The following is a 24,568-nucleotide window of genomic DNA, read 5'->3' on the forward strand; positions in this document are numbered from 1 at the left end:
CATCAGGCTGCTGGTCAGTCCTATGACTCGTAATATGTTTTTGTGTGCACTTTTATGCCGGAGACCCTTAAGGGGCTGTTTCAAGTAATTCACTTGAAACCGCCAAGCCCGGCTATAGGGCTGGGCACACGAACCGAACAGTACTCTATAGATTTTGTTTCATCTACCGCTCCATATAGACGTAGTGACAGCCGAAGTGATGTGTACAGGTTCCAGCATTAACGGCAATTGTCCTAAATTAAAAGCCGCACAGCTCTTAAAATCCCATTCCACATAAACCTATCCATCAGTCCAATGAATCTACCATCCTATTGATCCTTCTTTCCAAGCCCTGGTGGCATTTTTTCTAATTTCCCTCATTTATACATTCATTTCTACTCTTTCACTCATTATGAAGAGCTTCATGTTAGGCGCATCCGCGTTCCTAACCCTCCTCTCCCAAGCCTCAGCCCACTACTTCTTCCCCTACTTCATCGCAAACGGAAACTTCACCGGCTACTACGAATATGTCCGCGAAGACACACAAGGCTACATGCCCGTCAAAAACTCCTACACCCAAGATCTCATGCGCTGCAACACCGGTTCCGAGCAATACGCCAACCGAACAAGCACCTACAAAGTCAAAGCCGGCGACACAATCGGCTTCGGTCTCGATTTCGGCGCTACAATCCAACACCCAGGTCCCATGCAAGTCTACCTCTCAAAAGCACCAGGCGATGTGAAAGACTATGATGGCTCCGGCGACTGGTTCAAGGTCTACGAGCTGGGTCCTACTAGCTTTGGTTCTGGGGGTATTACCTGGGGCGTAACGGGTATTGGAAACTTCACTTTTACCTTGCCTGAAGTGCCGGCGGGACAGTATCTGGTTCGTATTGAACATATTGCTGTTCATGGTGCTGGGTCATATGGTGATGCCGAGTTTTATTTCAATTGTGCGCAGATTGAGGTTGAGAGTGAGAGTACTGTTTTGCCTGCTCCGAATGTTAAGATTCCTGGGTTGTATACGGGGTACGAGCCTGGGATTTTGTTTAATATGTACAGCGACTGCATTGTGAATTATACCATGCCTGGTCCGAGGCCGTTTCCTGATTTGGCTTTCCCGGGTGTGTTGGCTTCGGGTGTGAGTGTTTGTCCTGGTGCTTCTTGGACTTTACCTGCTGTTACGAGGTATCCGTCTGCGTCGGTCCTTGCTTCCTCTACTTCGGCTGTGGTTATTACGTCTACTCCACTTGTGAGTGCGCACACTGTTAGTACTCAAGCTGCGAGTGCGGATATCGTTTCGGAGCAGGCTGCGAGCACACAACCTGAGACTACTGCGAATGCTGTGGCTACGCAAGCTGCCGTTACAGGAACGGTGGCTGCTTTCACGGTGACTGAAAAGAGATTGGTGACCGAGACAGTTTTCGTGACCGTGCAGGCTACAGATGATGCTGCTTGCCCTGTTATGCATCATGGTATGCATCATGGTAATCATTAGATGTGTGACATATTCTACCTTTATTGTATGATAATTTTTGAAGCCAACTTTATACGCTTGCTTAGAGAAAACCTTGAAACATTGGAGCAATAACATGTATAATCTAATGTAAAATAGGAAAATCCCATATTTAATTGTCTTCTTGTTACCATCTAAACTCGATAGACTAGATGGAATCTATATTCAAAAGAGAGCCACATCAGGGCGGATTCTTCTAGGGAATTGTGTTCGTTGAATCTTGATATCCCCGACCTTTATACGGGGTATAAGCAGATCAGCAACTCGGAGTCATCCATGTACCCAAATACTAAACGTTCATAGCGATCATTCATTCGAGGAACGGGCTTCACGTGGACTCAATTTCCATATGAATGAAATGACACTTTTGCATTCTAGCGACGATATCAAATACGAGAATTTTCGCTTTCTTCCATCAAAAATCCTACCACTAGAAGCAAAAGCAAAACTATGGCTTGATTAAGGGTATGTGTGTATGTATAATCCTACACACATAAATTTCAGGTCAATGAATGTATGCGAGATGGAGGTTTGTGAAATAGCCATTCAAAATGCACCTCAAAGACCCCAAATCATGAACTAGTGAATCTCTCCAGTTTCAAACCCTCAAGAGAACCCTTCAATTCCTCGAATATCGATTTGAAGGAGGCGTCAGAGCAGTAGTGTTCAGAGCAGTTGTGCTGATAGTTGTAACGATAAAAGCTAGACCATTTTGGCGATGTGAACGTTGATATCTTCTGCACAAGACAGTTGTAAGTCAAGCCCGGAAAAGGAGTCTCAGACTTTGGCAGAAGCAGTTTGCTTGACTGCATCTGTATAGTAAGAGCCCCAAACATGATTGAGCGACATTCAAAATTACATCCCCGAGTGCTGTTCAAAAAGGCATCGCGTGTTTCATGTAGAAGGACAATCAAGCTGTTGATAGCCTCCTCTCTACATTCATTCATTGAGCCTGAAAATCCATTAGCTTTCAAGTACCTAGAAGAACTCGTTTACCCTCACCTATGACGCTGTCTGGAATCGGAAGTCCCAAAGTATCAATGCAATCGGCGCTTTGTGACATGGCTATGGAAGTTGACGATTCGAACTGGGTAGGCAGTTGAAAGAACCAGGCAATCCATAGCCATAGAATCAAATCCCGAGAACCCGCAGGAGAAAGCGTCTCTTCCATGTTCTTGATCCACATATCTGTCAAGAGGTACAAAGCATTCTTGCATTCATAATAGTCTGCTATCACAGCAACTTTGGCAAGCATCTCCAGGGTTAGTTTTTGGGGTATGAGGTGGTGTTGACCATGGATAGCGCGAAGTACAATGACAAGTGCTTCAATATCCCAGGTCTCTGCTGTGATCTCAACTGAGCCCTTTTGAAAAAAAGTAATGCTTTCTTTCCAACCACCGGTCAGTATCTTTTTGAAGACCGGCGAGGCAAACATCAAATGCTTTGCAGAGACCTGAATACGGAAGCAAGTTTCCCCCGGTAGTTCAGCGGAATGCCCTTCGGGTTCAGCCTCAACAGGCGCGGGATCTTTGACGGGGTATGCTTCGGGAACAGTTGCTTCAACAGCAGGTCTTTCCTCTGGGTATGGTTCCTCGGCAGAATATGTTTCGTCAAGTGGTGCCTCCTCTGGGTATGCTTCGGCAGGGTATGGCTCGGCAGGGTATGCTTCGGCAACAATTTTTTCAGCAGCAAGCTTTGATGATGTGCACTCCAGAGCGGTCAAAATCATACCAGACTTTTTTTTATTCTTTTTCAGCGCCTTCTTTTGCTTGGCAGTCAGCTTTGACTGATCGGAAGAGGGGTTCGAAACCTCGGTCACTTCCGGACTTTGAGCGTTATCACATTCCGACGGAACAATGCCAGAGTCTTGAATGGTAACTGGAACTTCATCCAGTTGTGCAAAAGGACTGTTTGCATTGAGCAATATTATGATCACTTCACCGTCCGGATCTATAGTATGTGTCGACGAGTTCATACTGATTCACAGGTGGGTTCAAAGGTGATGTATTGATTTGATTTAGGTCAAGGGAAAATGGATTGCGATGGCGCCAACCTTAATCACTGGGCTGGTGGGGAATCTGGGGAGGATGGAGATGGAAATGTAATTCAGAGCGGTTCTGGAAGATAGCGGCCCAACCATTTGGGTTCTGTAAATCGACATGGGGGTTGAACGATTAGTCGACTTTCCATCCACAGTAAATTACAGTGTTTTATCAAACATTGTTTGTTTCTTCATAGCTACATATCATCGCTACTTGAACTCTGCCAGTGTTATAAAGCAGCATCTTATATAAATTGAGTTATTGCACTAGTCTCTGGGAACTAAAGGATAACAATCCTGGGGTATAATTGAACTCGAAGCTACTATAAGCTTAGCTTTGAATTTTCCCAGCCATGACAATGGAGCTGAAGAAAGACCATTACCTGGGTTGTCTAGGCATCATCTACGGAGGTACATTTCAAAAGAGGTAGCCATATTTGCTTTTTCTGTATTATACGAGCGTCGTGTAGCGTTATACACGTCTACAACCCCGTTTACCCCTCCCCATCACCGTTACCATCACCACCACACCACACCACACCACACCACACCACACCATGGCCTACTAGCATACTCGTCTAATATGCCTAGATACGACCTTGCCATGCGCAGCGCGATTGTTACGATGAGAGCAATTGGCATGACGACAAGTGAGATATCAGAACGGACTAATATCTCGATCCGGACGATCTCGTCGATCTGGAAACGGGCTCTTGAACGTGGTTTTGACCCTCAAAGTCAACCTTCTATAATCACCGAGGCCCATGTCACTGATGCTGTTCGTTCTGGTCGTCCAGAGAAGCAAACACAAGAGGTATACTCTACGATTGATTCTGAATCGATGCTTAATTAATAAAGGTGATTCATCTTGCCTTATCAAAAGCACGCCCAGACCGATATGGACGCGAGAAAACGTTCGCGACTATCGCTAGTGAGCTATGCTCCGCACTTAATATATCGATCTCTAGTACTACAGTCTGGCGAGCTTCACGACGTGCGGGTTTTCGGAAGACGAGGCCGACGCGTAAGGCCGGTTTAAACGCAAAAATGCGACTTGATCGATTAAGATGGTGTCTTCAGCGCCAATATTGGGACTCGGAAAACGTGACCTGGACCGACGAAACTAGCAAAATTCAAAGGATCTATTTATTTAAAAGGAAATTATAATATGGGCTTTGAAAATGTTTATTTAAAGTTTTAATGACTGATGGTGGTCCCCTCCAAGCGCCCGGCACTGCCGGTTCCCTTGATGGGGTGTGAACTCCACGCACAGAATCATCCATATCAAACCACAACAAGATCCGCATAAGAAATCGAAGGGAGAGAAACCTTTCAGACCTCCTCGACACCCACCAGGCCCAGCCGACCGAAGTCAGACACCAAACCAGGTCAAGATCATCACCACTCCCTGGACATGAAACGCAGACACTGCAAGCAGCACGCGTGACACGTCGAGGCGGAAGTAAAAGGCTTCACTTTAGGGCATCGAGGACATAGAAGTCATCAGCAAGGGTGGAGATTCTGTGGCTCTTTTAAAGAGCTTAGAAGAGGACGTCTACTCTAAAGTGATTCTTTGAACTGTGAGGTTGTTAGCGTTTTGTTCCAGGGTTGAATCCTATAGGTGAGGGATCACTAACGTAGAGTCGCTTGAAGAAAAGAAAATCCACGGGGCGACAGATTCCTTTTATATCTGCGGCGGGCGCGCTAGCGCTAAGCGAGAGAAATTTTTTCCTCAATGCAAACAAGGCAAATTTACGCAATCGAAATTGAAAAAAATCGGTGCAAACAAAAAGCAACAAACAAGACGCAAAAAAGAATTGAAAAAGCAAAAAGAAACTGCTCACGTCCAGATTTGAACTGAAGACCTCGGCATTACTAGTGCCGCGCTCTACCAACTGAGCTACGCGAGCTGTTATTGCAATAGATGTGAATATCATAATACATGAATATTGTAGTTGTCTCTTGGATTGATTTTTCTCAAGGTGGTCGCTCTGCCCCGCCGGATATACTGGGAAAAGAGTCATCGTTAATTTTGGCCGAACACCGCAAGACTGATTACCCCACCACCTGCACAGCTTCCGCCAAATCCTCTGCAGGATACATCTGCAGCCATGGCGTCCGATATGACCGCCCAGATTCTGGACTCCTTGTCCAAGTCCGATGCGCCCCTCCTTTCCAACGAAGCCTACCCCTCCATCCCCTCATTGAATATCAAAAGTGCGCTGGACCGCCTGGGCTCGCGACAGATGATCGAGTATGAGACTCTGGAGAAGGACGTCGTTGTGCTCACTTCCGAGGGTGAGGAGATTGCCAACAATGGCAGTCATGAGGCCAAGGTCTTCGCCGCTGTCGTCGCCGCTCTGGATGGTCTTAAGATTAGTGACCTGCCAGGCATTGTGGGGAAAGACAATGCCAAGGTTGGCCAGGGCAATTGCTTCAAGCGTGGCTGGATCAAGAAGGACAACGATAAGCTGCGGGCTACCCAGGAGTCCATCGTCGACGAGACCCGCGAGCAGCTTCTCGCCGTGCAGCGCACACAGACTCTCGACGACTCCAAGGCCCTTGCCGACCTGAAGCGAAGGAAGCTCGTCACCCTGTCCAAGGACATCCACTACAAGTTCTCCAAGGGTCCCAAGTATGCCAAGGAGTTCGTCAAGGAGGAGACCGATCTCACCCCCGAAATGATCGCCAACGGTTCCTGGAAGACCGTCCAGCTGAAGCCATACAACTTCAACGCAAAGGGTGCCCACACCCCCTCTGGAGCCCTGCACCCCCTGAACAAGGTCCGCTCCGAGTTCCGCAACATCTTCTTCGAGATGGGTTTCACCGAAATGCCTACAAACCGCTTCGTCGAGACTGGCTTCTGGAACTTCGACGCCCTCTTCGTGCCCCAGCAACACCCTGCCCGCGACCTCCAAGATACCTTCTACATCGCCGACCCGCTGACAGCCGATCCCCCACGCGAGGATCCCCCCAACGACCCTCACCTCCCCAAGGCCGCAAAGCCCCTCGACTACCAGAAATACTGGGACAACGTCCACGACGTCCACGAGAAGGGCAAGTTTGGCTCCATCGGTTACCGTTACCCGTGGAACGCGGATGAGTCCCTGCGTCTCGTTCTCCGTACCCACACCACCTCTATCTCGGCGTACATGCTGCACAAGCTCGCGGCTGACCCGCGGCCGGCCCGCCTCTTCAGTATTGACCGTGTCTTCCGTAACGAGGCTGTCGACGCTACCCATCTGGCAGAGTTCCACCAGATCGAGGGTGTCATTGCTGATTTCGGTCTGACTCTTGGTGGTCTGATTGGTTTCATGGAGGTCTTCTTTGCGAAGATGGGTATCCATCAGTTGCGTTTCAAGCCTGCTTACAACCCCTACACTGAGCCTAGTATGGAGATCTTCGGCTATCACGAGGGTCTGGGTAAGTGGGTTGAGATCGGTAACAGTGGTATGTTCCGACCTGAGATGCTGGAGTCTATGGGTATTCCCAAGAACATGCAGGTCTACGGTTGGGGTTTGAGTCTGGAGAGACCGACTATGATCAAGTGAGTTGAACTATTGCCCTGTATACCTCGATTTCGCATTACTAATATATATCTAGGTACGGTGTCAGCAACATTCGTGAGCTCTTGGGCCACAAGGTTGACCTTGGCTTCATCGAGTCCAACCCGGCTGTTCGTCTGGAGAAGGAGTAAAGATGTTAAAAAATTTCTCATTCTGCAATTTTGGAGATGAATGTCCATAGATAAGACCCTTTGTTTTGAGCCTTGCTGGTGCAGGCTCCTTGGTTTCCGAACCAAGGCGGCTTGATTTGATATTATGAGTTCACGTGGAAGACATATTGCATGTCAATGATGAGGAGCAATGAAGCAAAAAGATTATATATGATTTGAGCTATCAAAACTTCTTCAAACGTTCTTACCTAGTTTCGAGATGTCGTAGCAGCAGCAGTAGGTCCAAGATTAAGCAACCCAATTGAGATGAACTAAGTACCTCTAAACTCGGAACTACAGTACTATTACTATCTCGAACCATGATTTCTATAGATGTCCCACCCGTATCTGTGCCCCAGTGCATGAATCTCAGCAAAAGTGGCTCTTCAGTAGGCGGGGATGATAATATACGGCGAGAGAAGTATTATTTCTACCCCCTCACTCATGGGAGCAGACATCGGGAACACAGACCGAGTGAACGATCCGATTTCCTAGTCTACAAGGGTGAGGAGGCCTTGATACGCCGACTGGTAAACCAGCAAGAGGAGAGAGGAGAGAGAAAAGAAAAAGCGTAGGGGCTAGGGGAAGGGGTCCAAATGTTTAAGAATATGATTTTAGGCATTTTTGTTTTTGCTTTGCTGGAAACGCAAGAATGCAAGGTTGAAGTCCTCGAGTCCTCCTAGACGGGAAACGGGTAAATGAACAATGGTCTTGAGAGAAAAAACCTGACCCATTAAAGTCGTCGATTCCATTCATTTCGATAGATAGGACAGTAGGAAAACAGGGTTTCTCCATGGGACTAAAAAAAAAGAAACTTCCAGGCCGAAGGAGAGGTAGCCGTAGCCTTACCCCAACTCCCTGATTTTTTTTTCCATCACCAATCCCCGAACCTGGACCATCTAGCCGCAGTTCGTCTGTGACATGTTAGTTGGTGATCAACAATTCAAAAATTGGAAAGATCCACGAACCATCATATCAACCCGTCAACATCCGCGAAGCGATTTACCGCTGGCTGGAGGCAGACCAGACGTTCTTCAGGTATCCGTCACGCTGAGCGAGGCGGTTGAAGGAGTCATCACTCTCACCACGGGCACGGATGAAACCGCACAGAGCGTAGGTGTTGTTCTCGCCAGTGTAGCGACCGTTCTCGTCAACCTTGCCGACGGAGATCTGGACGGAGGCGTGGTCGTTGGCCTTGATGATGCGGTTGGTGGCGCTGCACTTGCGGGGCACGTAGCTGTTGGCGATATTAGTACCTGGCTGCAAGACTCAAATTTCAAATTGAATCTCCTCAAATCCAGTCCGCGGGACCCTGTCATCTGGCTATTGCGTTCGCAGCGCATGGTGTTCAGTGTTGCTGAGTTTTTGCGTTCCACTTTCCATGGCCAATGGAATGGAAATTCCTCGTGGTGGTGGGATTTGCGATTGCCGACAACCAGACTTCAGGGTACCGGGGGGATTTTTGGGAAGCGATTCGAGGGACGACATACAGATCGACGATCTCTCCCTTCTCGTTCTCCATTTTGGCGGGTTGTGTGTAGGGGGTTTGACGGGCGACGGTGAGGTTGGAGGTGGATGGAACTTGGGTGGCTCATAAAATTGAAGACCAAAATGGTTTGTGTGGGTCATGTGACTGTTTGTCGAGGGCTGGCGTGGTTGGATTCGGCGGGTCGTGGTATTAGTCATTTCCCGTGAATTCTGCCGTGGCAATATCATCCTTGGCAGCAACGCCGGATTCTCCATGCACGATTCTTTAGATGATGCCGTGATATTTATTATCTTAATTTAAAGATTGCTTTCTCCTTTTCTCCCCTCCTCTAATACATCCTTCTTCCATGCTACAGCCACTTCTCTTGCACTTCCCTTCTTAAACTTCAACACCACAACCCGATCTGGCTCGCCTGTTCGACCAGATCCTTTCAACTCAGGCCCGGCATTATCCAGTGCCAGAACTGACCGCCCGTCTTCAGTCATTTTAAGCATTCTGGGCGAAATGCACTTGTCTGTCCAAGCCGGTGACCCCGAGTAAACAAATTCGACGAGCGCTGCTCGACGTTTCTCCAATTCTTCCATTGAAGCACCCGACCGGGGCTCCTGGTCTAGGAAACCAGAGACTAGGTGCAAGAGAAGGAACTGAGGAGGGAAAAGAATGATTTCCGCAGCCTGAGCTCGACGGAGCCATTCAGAAGCTGGAAGAAATTGCGCCTCAGTAACCTCGATGCCCCCATCACTAGTTGGAACTTGAATTTCTTCTCGCTCCCCTTCTGCTGGTAACTCGTCAAGTAACCCTTTCTCTATGTTGACGGGCAATGGCATGAAATAGATATACATCTGAGTAGTGTATCGTTTGGGGACATTTGTAGGCGTCACCCACCGAGTGAACGGAATCAATTTACCTTTCCAAATTAGCCGAGGGATTTGATAGAATATTGAATGGAATAGTACCAACCGATATCCGGCTCAGCCGTCGGATGTTGTTGCTTCAGCCACTTTTCAAAAGTGACTTTGTTCTGGTGAATCAGGCGTCGGCCTTGCTCTCTGGTAGTCTCATTGAGCACCACCATCTTCCCAGTGCTCCCATCTTTAGCCAGAAGGATTCCACTTTCCTCAAAGAGCTCCCTGATAGCCGCATTTCGGTAATGAGGTGCGTCATCATGCACAGCAAAGTCATCAGCTGGCGGACATGGTCCGTCCTGCGTCGACAGATTTCCACCAGGGAAGACGTGGGCAGATGCGAACGATGAAGATGTCTGGACGCGATGCAAAAGAAGGATCTCATTCTTTGGAGAAACGAGAATTACGCTGGACAATCGTTAGCCGAATTCATGACATTCTTTGATGCTATGGAGACATATGCATGGCTGGACAAGGCTGCATACCTAGAACTGGGCCGGGGAATGGCCACCTTCTTCTTCGATCCACCATCGGATTTTGAGCGTGGCATTTCTTGTGTTTGAGATATAGGCGCTGAGTTTGAAGTCGCGTAGGTCCTGGTCGAGATCCGTTGGTTACTCAGCAGTAAAGCCAAGGGGCGCGAGACTGATGAATGTAATGCTATACGTTTCGAAAGGGCAATTGAAGATATAAATCTAGAGGCAAGCAATCGATTGCTGGAATGTCCGGAGATAAAGTACGACATTGCCAAAGATGGTGCCGAGAACCTTGGAAGTGTACATAGAGCTAAAGGCAAATGACCCGAGAGCCTAGGCTAATCGCTGTACCCCGCGTGCTTATCCTCATCCGGCTAGCTCGCCATGTGCTACGCCTTCATGCTTGAGAGCACGACCAGTCTACAGATCTCTACACAAGTAAATGTTGTCCTGAAAAATATACGTATTCTCATTAAATCAAAAGCGATTGCTTAGATAATAATAACTCCGATCTCATCATTTCCTCCATTTTTTTATTCAAGTCCACGTATCATCATGTGGACATCCCAGTCATATTCACATTCACAGTAGGAAAGTATTTTTCAACGTTTCAAAGAAGCTTGGAGCTTACGAGTAAAGCTTCTTGTCGTAGCTGTGGAGACCGTGGACGTTGCCCTCGACCTGAGCGCTGGCACTTCTCATTTCAAAGCGCACAACACCGGCGTTGACACCATCGTGGAGGGCATCGAGGCTGGGGACACCAATGTCCTGCAGAGAGTGCTGGACACCGGCGATGAGGTAGGGGATGAACTTGGTGATAGAGCCGCGGTCCAGGACGGAACCGGCGACACCCTGAGCGACCAGGACGTGATCCTTCTCAGAGAAGTAACGACCAGTACCAGCGTTGCTGGCCTGGGTATCCTTCTTGTCACCACCAGCCTTCTTGTCCTCCATGGCGGCGATACTGCCCATACCACGGTAGGCCTTGACGAGCTGGCCCTCATTGCTGACGAAGTACTCGCCAGGGGACTCGGTGGTACCAGCAAGAAGACCACCCATCATGACAGTGCTGGCACCCATGGCCAGACCCTTGACGATGTGACCAACATTCTGGACACCACCGTCAGCGATACAGGGGACACCGAAGCGAGCGGCAAAAGAGGCGACGCTGCGGACAGCGGCAGCCTGGGGACGGCCGACGGCCATAACCTCCTGGGTGATGCAAGCACTGCCACTGCCCATGCCAATTCTCAGGCCATCGGCACCAGCAGCGATCAGGGCAGCAGCCTGCTCGCGAGTAACAACGTTACCAGCAATAACATCAATCTCAGGGAAAGTCTCTTTGACGAACTTGAGCATGTTGATCATGTACATGCTGTTACCCTGGCTGGAGTCCAGGACAACAATGTCGAGACCCGCCTCAGCGAGAAGCTTGAGGCGCTCCTTATCCTCCTCACGGGTACCAATGGCGGCAGCACAAATGAGCTGCTTGGAGTCGGGGAGCTTAGAAGCAAGAGGGTAGTGCAGGTTCTTCATCAAGTCCGAGCGAGACAGCAGGGAAACAATGTTGCCGTCAGCATCAACGATGGGCAGCTTGCCCTTCTTGGACTGACGAAGAACCTCGTTGGCCTCAGCCAGGGTAGTACCGGCGGGAGCAGTGACCAGGTCAGTGGCCATGATGGCGGTGACAGGGTCGGAAAGGTTCTTGTGGAATTGAATGTCACGAGAGGTGACCATACCAACAAGCTTGGAGCGGAGGGTTCCGTTCTCTGTCAAACAATTGATGTTAGCGTCGATGCAAGACAACTTGTATGACTCAATGAGATAAGTGGTATAGGAATGATCAGGTAAAACGTTTCTCTACAATGCAGCTCTCGCCGCTCCCAGTGGAACGAAAGTTATAAATGAAAGGTTTGTTCATCATGCAAATGGGAATGGGCTGGGTAAGGGTAGAACATGCGAAGCAAGACTTACCAGTGACAGGGAAACCACCGAATCCCCACTTGGCCTTGAGGTCCTTGGCCTCGCCAACGGTGGCGGTAGGAGAGAGGACGACGGGGTCCAGGATGAAACCGTTCTCGTATCTCTTGACCTTGCGGACCATCTCGGCCTGGTCCTTGGGGGCACAGTTGTTGTGAATAACACCGAGACCACCGAGCAGGGCCATGTGGATGGCCATGTTGTGCTCAGTGACAGTGTCCATGGGGGAGGACACCAGAGGGGCCTTCAGCGAAATACGCTTGGTAACAGGAGTGTCCAGAGACACCTCAGAAGCGGCGAAGCCTGTTATCCGATATGGTTAGAAAAAATTTTCATCTCAGATCAGAACCCCGCCATGATCAGACTCACCAATGTAACCGGGCAGAACGAGGAAATCGTTGTAAGTCAGGGCTCCGTGCTTGTCGGAGTCCAGGAGGGTGTCCACATCCAGACCATCACGAGTGGCATAGGTCTTCACCACCTCGAGGGCAGTGGTGTAGTCCTCGATCTCAGCCTTCATGGCGGCACCGGGGGCAGCCTCCTTGATGGTGATAGGCATGATTATTTTAAAAAAAGAAGGTATATCTGGAACCAAAGATTGAGATGGGACCAAGAATTGAGGGGTATAAAATCAACAGATAAGAAACCTTCTGTTGATGGAGAGAGTCCAGCTTTCCCAAAGAAAAGAAAGAAGAAGAAAAAAAGTTCGAGCGAAGAAGCTTCCTTTTCTTTTTTCCGTGCACGGCCACGCCCGGAGGCGCCTTCCCTATCGGGGTTTAGCGCAGTATCTTTTTTTTTTCTTTGCACTGTCACGTGCTGTGATTGGCTCTTAAACGAGATTCTGACGGGCGGTGAGATGACCGTTGCTTAGAAATGTTATCAGCGGGGTCGCATTTAATAAGGATACTATTGGTAAGAGGTGACTGTACTAAATTGGTTTGATGGTCAATTCAGTTTATAGTGCTTTGGTTTATGGACGGACATATCGTGATATAGGCGCTCTTTCGTTCTGCTCAAACCTTCAGCACGTCATTGTACGGGCTCAAGATGCACTAGATCGCTGGTCCTAAAAATTAGAAGTGTGGATTATTTGAAATTGACAAATAGTTTGTTTCCAATTCCATGCCTTCGGTTGCTCAGCTCCTGTGGGGGATCGACTAGATGGTTATACGTACCACGTAAGATATCTGCAGCCCTTGCAGCAATCTGCGGCCCGGCGCACCCGACAGAGCTTAATATAATAACACTACGTATGTCAGTACAATGGCCGTGAATGTGGAAGATCGGAATCACATCCATTGAGAGTCAAATTCGAAATTGCGTCCTCAAATTGCTTGTCTAGATTTGTTCAAAGAGATTGTGACTACTAGGAAGTTTTGCTGGTCGCTTGTTTACACACAGACAGATAATGTACTAGGAAAGTAGCCAACGCTGTCTATATCAAACGGCATCTTCCGTGGGAGTCCTATTTCTTTATCAAGACTGCTATTTTACATCTAGCACAAGGTAAAGAGACAAAGAGAGGGAGAGCAATTGAATCGTGCTGAGGGACAGCTACTACACGAGCCATGCCTCAGCCCCGTTAATGGCTTTGTCCCACCCGTCCTCATTTTGCCACACGGCAATACTCTCGACTTCGTCCTTGCCCAGTTTTAAGCCATTATAGAGGTGCTTTTAATGATTTAGTAATGGCCTTCACGGCTATTCTGATATGAAACTCACGGGGAACAAGCCTTCTCCGGGCCGTGGACCGCACACTTTGCCGTCGGGAGATTCCCAGCGGACATCTTGCATCACACGTCTGTAATCGATACGTAGAATGTACACCAGCGGCTCATCTTTGAAGAAAAATTTGAGGGTGTTGGCAACTTGAGTCGCCATCGAAAGATGGACAAATCCCGAATCTTGGTCGAGTTGGCTGACCGGCAAGCGCTCAGGAAGGGGCTCGCTGACTGGTGCAGCGGAGGGAACAATCTTGTAGATGTAACGGGGTTGAGTATCGAGTGCTGCCATACTGAATTTGAGGATGGGGTGGGGTGGAAAAATGGTGAACAGCCTTAACGGATGTTAATTTCTGCCTTTCCCCGCGCCAGATTTGCTTATCCGCTTTACATACTTGCAATCTCACCTTGAACGCCGATCATTGATTTATTGACCTGTAACTGAGATTAAGAAACATCTGTCACCGCTTATCTATGAGTTTTGGTATTTGATCAAAAAAAGACATCTTAAAATTTTTTTCCTATGGCTGTATATTTGGCTCCCTCGCCCAAGACCCGTGGTGAGCCTGAGTGTTGGACCCAGCATTCAACCAACCATATTGCTGGCTGGGACGTGAATAATCCAGGCCATGGCGCATTCTCAATTACATTTACTCCCGAGATTATCGAAGAATTGCCATTTAGACAGATATCATGTGCAAAATTTGCTATTACCATATGTGATTTTGCTTCCTTTGAGAATTGACTACAAATCTGATTTGATTGCAATTGCAAAATCAAGCTCACCGTGCTCTTTCTTTTCGTCGTTCTCGAACAAAAGCTCTGATATTAAGCTATTATTGGATAGCAAGCCAGAAGAGGCTTCTTCCATACCACTGACTACAGGTTAAATTATCAGCAACCAGACTTGCAAGAAAAGACCAAATTTTTTTTTTCCGAATACAGAAAATATGAAAATACTGGTCTGACTCTCCTTTCAGAAAGCTTTCCTACTCATCCATTTTACTGTTGGAAATTCTTGGATACCGTTCCAACTTCTGTAATATCTCAACTCCAACATTGCATCCAAATTTATGTTCGAATTTCATTTTAAACTCAAGATCCAGAGACTAATGCTATTTTGGTAATGTACCTGTGGAAATTCGCAGCTTGCGCCAGGACGGCTCCTTGGATACACCATCTCTTAGAGCGAGAAATGTCAAATTTTTCGACATCTCATTCTAAGAGATGGATATGAAAGAAACTCCGATTACTCTGTCAGGTGCATAGCCTTAGCTTATAACTCATAGGCAGAGAGCCTCATTGTTTCGAAGACTTGTGAGCCACTCTTCTCCTACATTCCCCCGCCCTTTAAACGAGTTCTGCTTTACTAAGGTGTGTCTGGATATATATTCCTGATGTGCTCCTCACACATACCTAGGTATCCTCCCATCCTTTAAGCTTTAAAACTTCAAGGTTGTGAATTCTCGATGTTGAGAGGGCTACGCTGCCAAGACTTGTTTATAAGAACCACATCAGTGTTTGGTGGCCTATTAACTACCTTTCGACAGGAATATAAGTCACATGAGTGCTGTTTTGACGTCACTGAATCGATCCAACGACTATTACAGTGTATTGGCCACGGACAGTAGAATAGTGATATATATCCTGAAACATGGTGTGAATGTATAGATATATATCTGCACAGCACAAGTCGGAGGGACCAGCAAATATGGCGAGGCTGTGGAAGGAAAGAAAGAAAGAAAGAAAGAAAGAAAGAGAGAGAGAGAGATAAATACCGCGCATTAGGTAGAAATCATGCCTGTAAACGTTGCCCGGAACCTCAGTGCCTTGTGTCCAATTTGATTTCTCACTAATGGAGCTTGGGTGGATTGCTCTTGTCGATGGGAACACGATACTGTAATTGAGATGGTCGCACGGGACTACGGCCCACAGTCGAACCCGCATAGATCTAAAGTCCCTTTTGCCAATATTGTGATTATTCCACCCTTTATAACATGTTTGTCACTGACAGTGGCATACGGAAGAAGAAAAGAAGAATCTTAAATAGTACAAGAAGAGTATCACATAAAATTTGAACTCTGATGATACGAAACCAGTGCGGAAGGGCGTTTACAACACGTGATCTATGGCTGAGGGATCGACCGCCATCAGCTGATCGCGCTAGTCCAGATCGGGAGATTTGTTTTGGACGGGTCCCAAATGGGAATTGGAGAATGCCGGTTCGCTCCTGCCCTGTTCCTCTCACCCCACTGTCAACAAGAGTTCCATCATCGGTCCCTGGAGCCGAAACTTTCAACAACTTCTGCTCGTCACATTTTCTTGCATCAACCAACCTCGGAGGTGTATCGCTCGAAGTAACCTGCGCCGTTGCGAATTCGCGTTCATCTCACATTCCGAGCGCCCGTTTCAACCCAAACAACATTTGAATTGCTCCAATCTCGGACTCAGCCACCACACCCCGCTTCTGTTGCCGAAGCAGGGATGCGGTCTATCGAGCACAGGAATCTTTCTTCGGTGTTTGCATTCCTGTCGCAGCGTCATTAGTGATGTCCACTCAATTCCCATCGCTGAAGCGAGCCCAAACGGACCTCCCCGTGGAGTCATCGAGCCCGCTACGACACGGGTCAACCGCGTCCACCAATTCATCCGCATACTCGGTCGCATCGAGTTCATTTGCCCCAAGCCGGACAAGCACGGTGTCTTCCAATGCGTCCATACAGAGTAACCTAGGTCACCACCGAGGAAAGAGTGAGGCAGGCGCAGTCGCAATGGACTCAACAAACGGAAATCTCTCGGCAAGTGCTAGCAGCACTTATGAAAACATTCGCCGTTCTCTACGACCCTTGCAACAGGCGCCTAACATCAATTCAACGCCCCCCAAAGCTGGCGCCTATCGACATGCCCGCAGCCACACCATCGATGAGAAACAATATTTGAAAGACATGCGACCGAGTACTCCAGAGTTACATCACGTCCACTTCAAGGAAAACGAATCGCCCCGGTATAAAGCGCCTGCCTTTGAGCCTCAAACACCCCCACAGGGGGGTCGCCGCGCCACTGGTCACCCACCCCAACTCCGGGATCATCGCGCCCTTCATCGCCTCAAAAGGCCCTACCTGGAAGCCCACGCCCAGCTCCACTTACGACAACTCTCTCTACCCCGGAACTCGAAACTTTCCAGAAATCATCCACACGCCATCTCAGAACGCTGTCCAAGTTTGCTCAATCTGGAGAAGGCGAGGAATTCCAACTTGCGTCCGCAACAGCGTCGGTAGTTGGTCTGCAAGGCCGGCGACGATTAAAGCGAGCAGACTCAGTGGCTGGGAGGAATGGCGCGATATCACCAGAAAAACCCAAAGCGTCCTCATGGGCAGCAGGGAACTGGATGGATCAACAGCGGCAATTCCTACAAGCGTACGAGTACCTGTGTCATATTGGTGAGGCAAAAGAGTGGATTGAAGAGGTTATGAAAAAGGAAATTCCGCCGATTGTTCAGCTGGAGGAAGCATTGAGAGATGGTGTGACTCTCGCGGAGGTGGTACAAGCCATGTACCCTGACCGAACTTTGCGCATTTTCCGAAACCCAAAGTTACAGTATCGCCATTCAGACAACATTGCCTTGTTTTTCCGCTTCCTCGACGACATTGAATTGCCCGAGCTTTTTCGATTCGAGCTCATCGACCTCTACGAAAAGAAGAATCTTCCGAAAGTCATTCACTGTATCCATGCTCTTTCTTGGCTGCTTTTCAAGAATGGCATGCTGGACTTCCGCATGGGCAACCTGGTTGGTCAGCTTGAATTTGAACATCACGAGCTTGAAAAGACTCAAAAGGGTCTCGATAAAGCGGGTGTTAGCATGCCGAGCTTTGCAGGCATGGCCGCGAACTTCGGGGCGGAACCAGAACCAGAGCCCGAACCTGTTGAATCGGAGGAAGAGCGGATTGACCGCGAGCTACATGAAAACGAAGCTGCGATTGTTGACTTCCAGTCACAGATCCGGGGAGCCATGATGCGTTTAAAACTTGGCAATACCATGAACGATCTTTGGGATTTTGAGCCCTTACTCATTGAACTGCAATCACATATTCGTGGTGACTGGGCTCGCCAAATTAGCCAGTACCGACTTGAGATGCGTCAGTTTGCGGTTCAACTTCAAGCAGCTAGTCGTGGATTCATCGTTCGCCACCGTCAACAAGGTGACGTCCAGTCTCGCAAAGCCCAAGAATGTGATATTCTTGAGCTTCAGAGTCTTATCCGGGCCTCTAAGTCGCGAGCCCAGACCAACTTATTACAGACTCGTGTGCAGAAAGAGGAGTCTGGAATAAAGAGTTTCCAAGCAGCAATTAGGGGCGCTCTCCAAAGAAAGGTTGTCACTGACCAATACGAGGACACTCGGTATGCAGAGAACGATGTTACTGCCCTCCAATCAGCGATTAGAGGGGCTCTTCAGCGCAAGATCGTTACCGACCAATATGACGAAACTCGTTCTGCCGAGAACAACGTGACTGCCCTGCAAGCCGCAATCCGGGGTGCTCTTCAGCGCAAGATTGTTGCCGATCAACACGAAGACACTCGATCAGCGGCAAATGATGTTACCGCGCTTCAGGCTGCTATCCGTGGCTCTTTGCAACGGAGGCAGATGAACGTGCAGTCACAGCAGATTGAGGAATCTAGCAGTCCAGTCAAGTCGCTCCAGGCTGTGATTCGTGGCACCCTTGCTCGCCAGCATATGGCCCAAGTCAAGGCTTCACTCGAAAATGAGAGCGCAACTGTCATCGCACTGCAAGCAGGTGCTAGAGCACTTGCCTCGAGAAAAGGCCACTTGGAAATCCTTGAAGCTCTGTCGAACACCGGGAGTGAGTGCACTCAATTCCAAGCCTTGATACGCGGTGCCGCAGTTAGAAGGGGCAATGAAGTTCTTCGTCGTGATCTAGCGCAACATACTTCGTCAGTCACTGTTCTGCAGGGAATACTGAGAGCCAAGGCTCTGCGAGAATTCTTGCAATTGCAACACGAGGAGCTCATGAATTCCGAGAGTACCGTGCTTGATGTGCAATCAATGGTGAGAGGCTTAATCCAGCGTAAGCACCGAAATGATGTGCGAAAAGCGTTAGAAGAACACGAGCCTGCTATCGTGGAGCTTCAAGCACTTTCTCGCGCAGCTTTGGAGCGCATCAGAGTTGGTGACATTCTCAATAAACTGGAGAACAACGAAGAAGAAGTTGTTGATCTTCAAGCTCTGGCTCGGGCCATGGTTGTTCGGCTTCAGGTCGGCGAGATGCTTGCTGACCTGGAGGACGAGGAAGATATCATTACCGACCTGCAAGCCCGCATTCGTGGTACCATCGTTCGAAACCGCTTTGAGGAAAGACGCCGTCATTATAACATGAATATGGAGAGGGTCATTAAGGCTCAAAGTGTGATCCGCGGTCGCATTCAAGGTCGGGCCTACAAGAGCTTAACAAGTGGAAAGAATCCACCTGTTGGGACAGTCAAGGGTTTCGTCCACCTTCTTAATGATAGCGATTTTGACTTCGACGAGGAAATCGAGTTTGAGCGACTACGAAAGGCCGTTGTTCAACAAGTCCGGCAAAATGAGATGGCCGAGCAGTACATCAGCCAGCTGGACATCAAGATTGCTCTACTAGTCAAAAACAAAATCACTCTTGACGAAGTCGTCAAGCACCAGAAGCACTTTGGTGGTCATATTGGCAACTTGCTGTCCAACACCGATATCTCTTCCAAAGATCCCTATGATCTGAAGGCCTTGAACAAAACTTCCAGAAGAAAGCTGGACCAGTACCAGGTCTTTTTCTTCCTTCTGCAGACCCAATCACAATACCTGGCACGACTGTTCCGACGACTTCGCGAGATCAACACTTCAGACAAGGAATATGAAAGAATCAGACATCTTATGATGGGTCTCTTTGGGTATTCACAGAAGAGGCGAGAAGAGTACTACCTTGTTAAACTTCTCGCACGCTCGGTCAAAGAGGATATCGAAGGTTTCACGACACTGTCTGAATTCCTGCGCTGCCACTCTTTCTGGAACAAACTGTTCGGCTCCTATGCCAAGTCACCTCGGGACCGGAAGTTCATGCGTGATGTTCTGGGCCCGGTGGTGAAGGAGTCCGTCATCGACAATCGTGAACTCGATCTTGAGAGCGACCCGATCCAAATTTATCGCTCCTCGATCAACAATGAGGAGCTTCGCACGGGCCAACGCAGTCGACGACCAGCAGATCTCCCTCGGGAGGAAGCGATCAGAGATCCAGAGACCCGGGAAACTTTCATACAAAATCTGCAAGATCTGCGTGATGTTGCCGATCAGTTCTTTACTGCCCTTGAAGATTTCCTGTACCGCATGCCATTTGGTATCCGGTACCTGACCAAGCAAATGTATGAGAATCTGCTTGCTCGTTTCCCCAATGAAGATCCCGGATTTGTTCTCCAGACAGTTGGCCACTGGGCGTGGAAGAGTTATTTCCAGCCGGCTGTGCTGGAGCCAGAGAAGTATGGCGTGGTGGACCGTGGTTTAACTCAAGAGCAAAAGCGAAATCTTGGGGAAATTGCAAAGGTAGTAGCGCAGGTCGCTTCTGGTAGACTCTTCGGAGCAGCTGAAAATGTTTACCTTCAACCATTGAATACCTACATTGGCGAGTCAATACAACGTCTAGGACGCATTTGGGGACAGAGTGAGTTTACATCCTTTCGCTTTTCTTTTTCACCGAGCTAACCCCAAGCAGTGATTTCCGTCCAGGATGCGGAAGCCTACTTCGACATTGATGAATTTAATGATCTTTACGCCAAAGCTAAACCGACTTTGTACATTAAAATGTCTGACATTTTCTCTATCCACCAACTTGTCGCGTCACAGATTGACTTCATGTGTTCACACCCTGACGACTTCCTCAAGCAGCTTGTCCGGGATCTGGGCAATGTGAAGAGCAATGAAAATGAATTGATGAGTGTTAGCTCCACCGAGATCAACCTGACACTCAATCCCAAGCTGGCTCAGGTCGAAGGTAAGGGCTCTATCAAGAGGATGTTGGATAGAACTAGGCTAACATGCAACAATAGATCCAGAAGCGGCTATCAAGACACTGTTTATGGAGACGAAGCGATGCATTCTTTACATCATTCGGGTGCAAAGTGGCACAAACTTAATGGACATCATGCTCAAGACACCCAGTGAAGAAGATGAAGAGCGCTGGGATACTTTGGTGCGGGAAGAATTGAATACAGGCAATCCACGCCGTGGTGCCTACTCTGAGGCTAGCACTTTGATCGATATCGGTTCGATGACCTACTCGGAGCTGAAGGGCACCGCCCTGGAGAACATCCTTCGTCTCGAGCAAGCTGGCAAGATTAGTCGTCACAACCACTACCAGGATCTCTTGAACGCCATCGCCATCGACATCCGCACAAAGCATCGTCGAAGAATTCAGCGGGAGCGCGAATTGGAAGGTGCACGTCTGACATCCGACCGTCTTAGCGACCAAGCCTCCTACCTGGAGGGGCAACTTAAAACCTACAACGATTACATCGAGCAGGCCATGATCACGCTTCAGAACAAGAAGGGAAAGAAGCGATTCTTGATGCCATTTACCAAGCAGTGGGACCACCAACGAGAACTTCAGAAATCCGGCAAGGTTTTCAAGTTCGGATCCTACAAGTACTCTGCTCGTAATCTGGCGGATCGTGGTGTGCTGGTTGCCTGGAAGGGTTACTCTGATCGGCAATTCGACCGGGTGGACTTGACGATTTCTAGTAACGAAGTGGGCGTTTTCACCATTGACGGCAGTAGTGGAAACATGATGGTCCCTGGTGCCAATGCCCAGGTCCCACTCGACGACCTATTACAGGCTCAATTCAACAACACACAATTCATGGACTTCTTTGACGGGCAGATGAGAGTTAATGTGAACCTTTTCTTGCATCTGATCATGAAGAAGTTCTACAATGAATGAGCTTCTCATGATTACGGATTTGATGAGGGATGAATGGGTTTGGGCATATTCTTGGGCATATTCTTTGACTTTTCCCCTATTTTTATTTGTTTCAGATACCTGGGGATTTTTTGTATCGATTTTTTTTTCTCAATAGCGATAGCGTCAAGCTTCTTACATTAGTACCCGAATGAACATGTACACAATATAAGGATCATCCAATAATTGCTCTCTCTAAATACATTCACCAATTAAAATCTCATTATATAATGGCAAGGGTCCTGCCTGCTAACTATTAACAACTTTATAGCCATTCCTGCATGTGCATTCCATTGAATCCGTCACTTTCAAGCCTCATCTGTCTATGAAATCTTTGACACTGATCCTCCCAGTTTCGTGGACTGGGAGCGAACCTCCACCTTAGCTCAGTGGAAAGTGTTTCTCTCGGCCAGACTTGTGTTCTCAAGGTATACCTCAATCTGATAGGAGTCAGCATCCGTAAAATAGAGGATTAATTAAGCAAGTCCTGCCTACCTTATTAGTCATCTTTGAATCGACATCTTTGCAGCATAGGCAGGCAATAAGGCCAACAATGCCAAAAGCCATGGACACCATTGCCACTACACTAAATTCCAGATCAGTGACTGTTTATCATCGGGGTTTACCACCAAAAAGGCTCACAAGATAGCTTTGCAGTAGGCGTCATTGAGAGCGGCCTCGGCGGCAGAAGCAACAGCCGGACTGTACGAAGTCAAAGCCGAAGCACCACCCGATACAACAGACATCAGTCCTTCAACCTTGGATTCAGATAAACCAGCAGCAGTCACAGCAGCTGGGATGTATTTTTCCATGTACTTGGTCAAGCTCTTGCTGAAAACAGTTTCGTAAATCGTCGTAGCAACTTAAAGACATTAGCACCACGTAGAACAGCCGAAAGAATAAAAACATACCTGCACCAGCCGCAAATCGAATACATCCAGAGATACCACCACTAACACCAAGGTTCTGCTGCTCAACACCCATCTGGGTTATAGCAATACTCAGGTAAATTGCCCATCCAAAGCCGACCTGAGATAGAAACAAGAATGCAATCATCATGCCCTTGTTATGCGGCGAGACCAGGCCGAGCAAAGAGCCGAAAAACACCATCACGAATACAGAGATGGTTAACTGCCACTGCCAGTGACGAATGTAGCTACCCAAGAACGTGAGTAGCAGGGCACCGAAAAGAATACCCAGGCCCTGCGGCAGAGAAAGAACAACAGCGTATTTCCAGTCCGCGCCGCCGTTAGTGTAGAAAACAGTGATCATCTGGGGCCACAGGATGCTGGAGGAGTAGTAGAACATGTTGATGACCCCCAGCGCGATGACTGGGGCAGTGAAGTCACGGCCATAGGAGCTGGTGAAAATTGCTGTGGGTGTCAAGGGGTACTTGAGGTTACCGTATGTTTCCCAGAGAGCGAAGAGGACAAGAACGACTGCTCCGACGACTAGTGTTGCCACAACGTGTGGGTCTGTGGAGGAGTAGACGCTGGCCCAGACGATGCCCATGAGGAAGGGGACGATACCGCCTACGAAAAGGAACCCACCCAGGTAGTCCATGGACTTGAATGCTTCCTTGTAGGAGATACCGAGCCTGTGGATGATTAGTTGTAGTCTTTGTCGTGGTCTCAGATATTCACGTACGGGTGCTTGGGAGGGTGGTAGAGCAACAAAAGTCCGACGAAGGAAAGGCCCTGGAAGATAGCTACTCCCCAGAAGTTCCATTGCCAGGTGTTCATCTCATAGCCGAAGCGGGCTGTCACTGGTGCGACGATGACTGCGATGTACACAGTCATGTCAGCGAAAACAACACCGATGTGACGCCATTTGTTGGGCAGCAGCTCTGGAAGTGCGAATGCAGCCATCTGTATGGAGTCAGGATCCCATCAACTGCTTGTGGATAATAGAGTTTTACCTGACAGTTTGCTCCACCAAATCCAGACACAGCCAGTCCTGCAATAATCTGGTTGGTGTTTTTGGCGGAGGCAATAATGATGTGACCTGCAAAGGTGACCTGTGAACATTAGTGATTTCGCATGGTTGCAAAGATGGTTGAAATACATACCAGGTTGCCCATCACAAGGAACCAGCGTCGGCCCAAAAGATCGGTATTCGGTCCACTGCGTAGTATCAGTATTTCATGCGCTTGAAATCCACCAAAGCCGGAGCGCATACAAGAGTAGGAAGGAACATGTAATCGAGATTGTCCAAGCCTAAGCAAATCAGCCGTTGTCTAGGTAGTTCAATTGCATGCGACAAACCGGAACAAACCAGATGTACCCATTGGCATCTCCCAGGTCTGCTGAAACCGAAGAACCGATGGCGGACACGACGGGGACGGGCCAGAAAGAGAGACCATAGCCGCAGGATAGGATCTACAGAGATTCAATCATTAAGAGAATTGCGACGTAGTGTGACAGGCGCGGCAAATTACCAAAGCAACAATCCATGTCTTGAAAGCAACGACCGGAGGCTCAGCCTCTTCATAGTCAGAAGGTGCAGAGCTTGGCCCAGAGACAGCCATGGGGCTACTGGTATCTTTCTCGTTATCCTCATTCATGATGAGCGGGCTGTTCAACAGTCGTGACTCGTGAAGAGAAGAGGATTGAATTTTATCTACACAAAAAGTTCTAGCTGCTAGTCAGCCTAGCTAATTGACTAATGCAATATTTGCTGATCCAAAGCCTATTGTATTTGCCGGCTAACCCCTGACAAGATTGGTCACGCAAAGGATGTAAGCTCTGATTCATGT

At 48.4% G+C, this 24,568-nt stretch overlaps 11 protein-coding genes across 11 annotated transcripts; 5 read left to right on the forward strand and 6 right to left on the reverse strand.

Annotated features, from left to right (window-relative positions):
- Positions 1-391: 391 nt before the first annotated feature.
- On the forward strand, positions 392-1,477 carry N7484_000546 (lytic polysaccharide monooxygenase auxiliary activity family 9 protein; the record flags this gene model as incomplete). Its single annotated transcript, XM_057110967.1, has 1 exon — positions 392-1,477. The coding sequence occupies one exon, from the start codon at positions 392-394 to the stop codon at positions 1,475-1,477; it is 1,086 nt and encodes a 361-aa protein (XP_056978193.1).
- Positions 1,478-2,067: 590 nt separating this feature from the next.
- Positions 2,068-3,470, reverse strand: N7484_000547 (uncharacterized protein; the record flags this gene model as incomplete). Its single annotated transcript, XM_057110968.1, has 2 exons — positions 2,068-2,447; positions 2,498-3,470. 2 exons carry the CDS (start codon positions 3,468-3,470, stop codon positions 2,068-2,070), a joined length of 1,353 nt encoding a protein of 450 aa, XP_056978194.1.
- Positions 3,471-3,889: 419 nt separating this feature from the next.
- N7484_000548 (uncharacterized protein) lies at positions 3,890-4,703 on the forward strand (the record flags this gene model as incomplete). The annotated part of the gene is made up of 3 exons (XM_057110969.1): positions 3,890-3,947; positions 4,007-4,350; positions 4,395-4,703. The coding sequence occupies 3 exons, from the start codon at positions 3,890-3,892 to the stop codon at positions 4,701-4,703; spliced, it is 711 nt and encodes a 236-aa protein (XP_056978195.1).
- Positions 4,704-4,736: 33 nt separating this feature from the next.
- On the forward strand, positions 4,737-5,033 carry N7484_000549 (Nucleic acid-binding OB-fold; the record flags this gene model as incomplete). Its single annotated transcript, XM_057110970.1, has 2 exons — positions 4,737-4,790; positions 4,836-5,033. The coding sequence occupies 2 exons, from the start codon at positions 4,737-4,739 to the stop codon at positions 5,031-5,033; spliced, it is 252 nt and encodes an 83-aa protein (XP_056978196.1).
- A 614-nt stretch (positions 5,034-5,647) lies between these two features.
- N7484_000550 (phenylalanine--tRNA ligase subunit alpha) lies at positions 5,648-7,233 on the forward strand (the record flags this gene model as incomplete). The annotated part of the gene is made up of 2 exons (XM_057110971.1): positions 5,648-7,083; positions 7,140-7,233. 2 exons carry the CDS (start codon positions 5,648-5,650, stop codon positions 7,231-7,233), a joined length of 1,530 nt encoding a protein of 509 aa, XP_056978197.1.
- A 1,020-nt stretch (positions 7,234-8,253) lies between these two features.
- Positions 8,254-8,880, reverse strand: rps21 (40S ribosomal eS21 domain-containing protein; the record flags this gene model as incomplete). The annotated part of the gene is made up of 2 exons (XM_057110972.1): positions 8,254-8,507; positions 8,742-8,880. The coding sequence occupies 2 exons, from the start codon at positions 8,878-8,880 to the stop codon at positions 8,254-8,256; spliced, it is 393 nt and encodes a 130-aa protein (XP_056978198.1).
- A 156-nt stretch (positions 8,881-9,036) lies between these two features.
- On the reverse strand, positions 9,037-10,195 carry N7484_000552 (NUDIX hydrolase; the record flags this gene model as incomplete). Its single annotated transcript, XM_057110973.1, has 3 exons — positions 9,037-9,647; positions 9,701-10,053; positions 10,131-10,195. The coding sequence occupies 3 exons, from the start codon at positions 10,193-10,195 to the stop codon at positions 9,037-9,039; spliced, it is 1,029 nt and encodes a 342-aa protein (XP_056978199.1).
- Positions 10,196-10,748: 553 nt separating this feature from the next.
- N7484_000553 (putative IMP dehydrogenase) lies at positions 10,749-12,660 on the reverse strand (the record flags this gene model as incomplete). Its single annotated transcript, XM_057110974.1, has 3 exons — positions 10,749-11,890; positions 12,096-12,404; positions 12,471-12,660. The coding sequence occupies 3 exons, from the start codon at positions 12,658-12,660 to the stop codon at positions 10,749-10,751; spliced, it is 1,641 nt and encodes a 546-aa protein (XP_056978200.1).
- Positions 12,661-13,658: 998 nt separating this feature from the next.
- N7484_000554 (DUF952 domain-containing protein) lies at positions 13,659-14,114 on the reverse strand (the record flags this gene model as incomplete). The annotated part of the gene is made up of 2 exons (XM_057110975.1): positions 13,659-13,772; positions 13,824-14,114. 2 exons carry the CDS (start codon positions 14,112-14,114, stop codon positions 13,659-13,661), a joined length of 405 nt encoding a protein of 134 aa, XP_056978201.1.
- Positions 14,115-16,371: 2,257 nt separating this feature from the next.
- Positions 16,372-21,795, forward strand: N7484_000555 (putative Ras GTPase activating protein; the record flags this gene model as incomplete). The annotated part of the gene is made up of 4 exons (XM_057110976.1): positions 16,372-16,885; positions 16,960-20,520; positions 20,572-20,850; positions 20,906-21,795. The coding sequence occupies 4 exons, from the start codon at positions 16,372-16,374 to the stop codon at positions 21,793-21,795; spliced, it is 5,244 nt and encodes a 1,747-aa protein (XP_056978202.1).
- Positions 21,796-22,199: 404 nt separating this feature from the next.
- On the reverse strand, positions 22,200-24,376 carry N7484_000556 (peroxiredoxin prx5; the record flags this gene model as incomplete). Its single annotated transcript, XM_057110977.1, has 10 exons — positions 22,200-22,253; positions 22,309-22,399; positions 22,456-22,675; positions 22,725-23,410; positions 23,461-23,681; positions 23,732-23,830; positions 23,882-23,936; positions 23,992-24,029; positions 24,078-24,191; positions 24,251-24,376. The coding sequence occupies 10 exons, from the start codon at positions 24,374-24,376 to the stop codon at positions 22,200-22,202; spliced, it is 1,704 nt and encodes a 567-aa protein (XP_056978203.1).
- Positions 24,377-24,568: the final 192 nt, after the last annotated feature.

The sequence above is a fragment of the Penicillium longicatenatum genome (genome assembly GCF_028827895.1).
Source record: "Penicillium longicatenatum strain IBT 33135 chromosome Unknown contig_11_segment0_segment0, whole genome shotgun sequence".
In the NCBI taxonomy this organism is placed as follows: domain Eukaryota; kingdom Fungi; phylum Ascomycota; class Eurotiomycetes; order Eurotiales; family Aspergillaceae; genus Penicillium; species Penicillium longicatenatum.